The sequence below is a fragment of the Camellia sinensis genome, chromosome 9 (assembly GCF_055761805.1).
Source record: "Camellia sinensis isolate YWXY chromosome 9, ASM5576180v1, whole genome shotgun sequence".
Taxonomy (NCBI): Eukaryota; Viridiplantae; Streptophyta; class Magnoliopsida; order Ericales; family Theaceae; genus Camellia; species Camellia sinensis.
The window spans coordinates 43,835,923-43,838,298 of NC_138969.1; the positions used below are offsets into that span (position 1 = coordinate 43,835,923).

Consider the following 2,376-nt stretch of genomic DNA (forward strand, 5'->3'; position numbering starts at 1 on the left):
CGAAAAGGTCATCAATTCTAGGTAGTGGATACCGATTCTTAATGGTGACTCTATTGAGTTGTCGGTAATCAATGCACAACCTAAGTGTCCTATCTTTCTTTTTAGCAAATAAGGCTGGTGCTCCCCACAGGGACGTGCTTGGCCTTATAAATTCCTTGTCCAACAATTCTTGCAACTGTGTCTTTAGCTCTCTCAATTCAGCTGGTGCCATATGATGTGGTGCTATCGAGATCGGTGATGTACCAGGTTGTAGTTCAATGGTAAAGTCCACTTCCCGTTTTGGGGGTAGTCCTGGTAACTCCTCTGGAAACACATCAGTATACTCGCACACCACACGAGGTAGCCCTAGTCCCATACGATCTTTGTCTTCCAGAACTAATCTGGCTAGCCACCGAGGTAGGTGATCATACCACTTTGACTTTCCAAATGTTAGTGATAGGGAATCTTGTTTATCCCCCTTAAATTGGAATCGCGTTCCATCCTGAGACTAAGCAGTCAACGTCTTTCGATAGTAATCAATGGTGGCTCTATGGGCTGATAACCAGTCCATTCCTAGGATAATGTCAAAATCTGACATTTCCATGACTCGTAGGTCGCAAGTTAAACGTAAGCTAGAGACTCCTAGTTCACATGATTTGCATACGAGATCTACTCGAGTTTGACCTCCTAGCGGTGAAGCTACACTCATAGGTGTTTCTAATTGTTCAGGCTTTAATCCCAAAGTTGCAACACATGAAGCAGATATAAAAGAGTGTGATGCTCCAGAATCAAACAAGACTTGTACACAAGAGTTCATAAGGATGAGTATACCTCGAATCACTGAAGGATTTCCATCATCTTCTCCTTCTTGGAGTGCAAAGACTCTTCCGGTGGCACCCTGGTTTGGCACCCAAGGTTTCTTTGCATTCGCATTTCTTGGTTGTTGAGTCCTTGATTGCCCCACATTTCGATTAGCTGGCGGCTGATCTCTGCCAGATTGGGAATTTTGCGCAGCTCACGTTCCCTGAGTTGGTACACATTTGTTTCGTTGAGTGGCCTCCCATTGATTGATGTAGTAGCCTGACCTCTGAGGGCAATTGTTCCTAAAATGCCCTTCTTAACCACATTCATAACACCTTCTAGCCTCTTCCCTATTACGCTGTTCAGGATTGTACCCTTGCTGTTGTTGTGGCCCCCTAGCATAAGGTGCCGAGGCAGTAGGGGTCCTGTTGTTCCTTGAGGGTCCTCCACTTCTTGGCTGGTTGGCTCTAGACTGCTGACCTTGAGTCCTTGCAGTGTCCATCTTTTCTCTTTCTAAGGTAAGATCCCTATCTACTACCTGTGCATAAGTAGGTAGCTGCACTGTAACCAGCTTGTCTCGGATCCCCGAGTCGAGTCCCCACTCGAAGCGCCTTACCTTATATGTTTCATTTGCCACTATAGTTGTGGCATGGCGAGAAAGGGCCTCAAATCGATTGGCATACTGTGTCACAGTCATGCCTCTTTGTTTCAGTTGGAGAAATTCTTGGATCATCTCCTGCCTTACTGAGTTTGGGAAGTACTTTTCCATAAACAATTCCTCGAATTGTCTCCAAGACAGGTCTGCCACCTGACGGCTTTCCTTAATCATTGTCCACCAGAAATCGGCCTCCCCATCAAAGAGAAATGAAGCAAGGGACACTTGGTCCTGCTCATTCTGAATCTCTAGTAATATTTTCTTCACTTGCCTTATCCATGCCTCAGACACGTAGGGATTGGGTTCTCCGGAAAATTTTTGGGGCCTGAGTTTTTGAAATTTCGCTATTAATTCTGCTTTGTTGTTTTCATGCCTGGGTTGGTTTCTTAGTTCATTAGTAATTTCCCGAACGAAATTCATAACGTCACTGTTGTTGTTGTTGTTGTTGTCATTGGATCCATTTGCTTTTGTTCTTCTTGCCATCTTCTGTACGAAGAATATTATTGTTACACCCTTTATTTATTTAATTTTATTATTATTATTATTATTATTTGCTTAAAAATAAAATGCCAGCAAAATAGTTCAACACACAAACTTTTAAATACTAGGATTTCATTAATGATAATAAAAGATCAGTACATTCATAAAAGAAAAAGGAAAACACAAAAAAAAAAAAAAAATTCATTCTACCCTTGCCTACTTCATTTTTTTTTAATCAAAAACCCTAAGTTAGAAGCTAGGACTATTACAATTAAGTGCTACAAAATTTGTTGTTGTCCTAACTTTTACACTTGTCATTTCCTAACTAAGCAAATAGGCACAACGTTGACGCACTGTTTCCTCAAACTCCCATGCCTCATCGGGTAACCCATAACACTCCCAGCGAACAAGGACCATCCGCACCCCATTCTGACCCACCATTCGCCTAATCACGCAGGTAG

The 2,376-nt window shown here is 42.5% G+C and overlaps 1 protein-coding gene across 1 annotated transcript; it reads right to left on the reverse strand.

The window, feature by feature from the left end:
- Nucleotides 1-487: 487 nt before the first annotated feature.
- Nucleotides 488-1,918, reverse strand: LOC145799380 (uncharacterized). Its single transcript, XM_082888945.1, has 2 exons — nt 1,116-1,918; nt 488-968 (listed from the first exon to the last, which is right to left on the reverse strand). Exons 1-2 carry the CDS (start codon nt 1,916-1,918, stop codon nt 488-490), a joined length of 1,284 nt encoding a protein of 427 aa, XP_082745071.1.
- Between the last annotated feature and the right edge of the window lie 458 nt (nt 1,919-2,376).

Excerpts from the sequence above, each read along its gene's own strand:
- LOC145799380 (XM_082888945.1), bottom strand. The coding sequence starts at position 1,918 with ATGGCAAGAAGAACAAAAGCAAATGGATCCAATGACAACAACAACAAC. Across the intron at positions 969-1,115 it reads AATAGGGAAGAGGCTAGAAG|AGATCAGCCGCCAGCTAATC; the intron begins GTGTTATGAATG and ends CCAATCTGGCAG.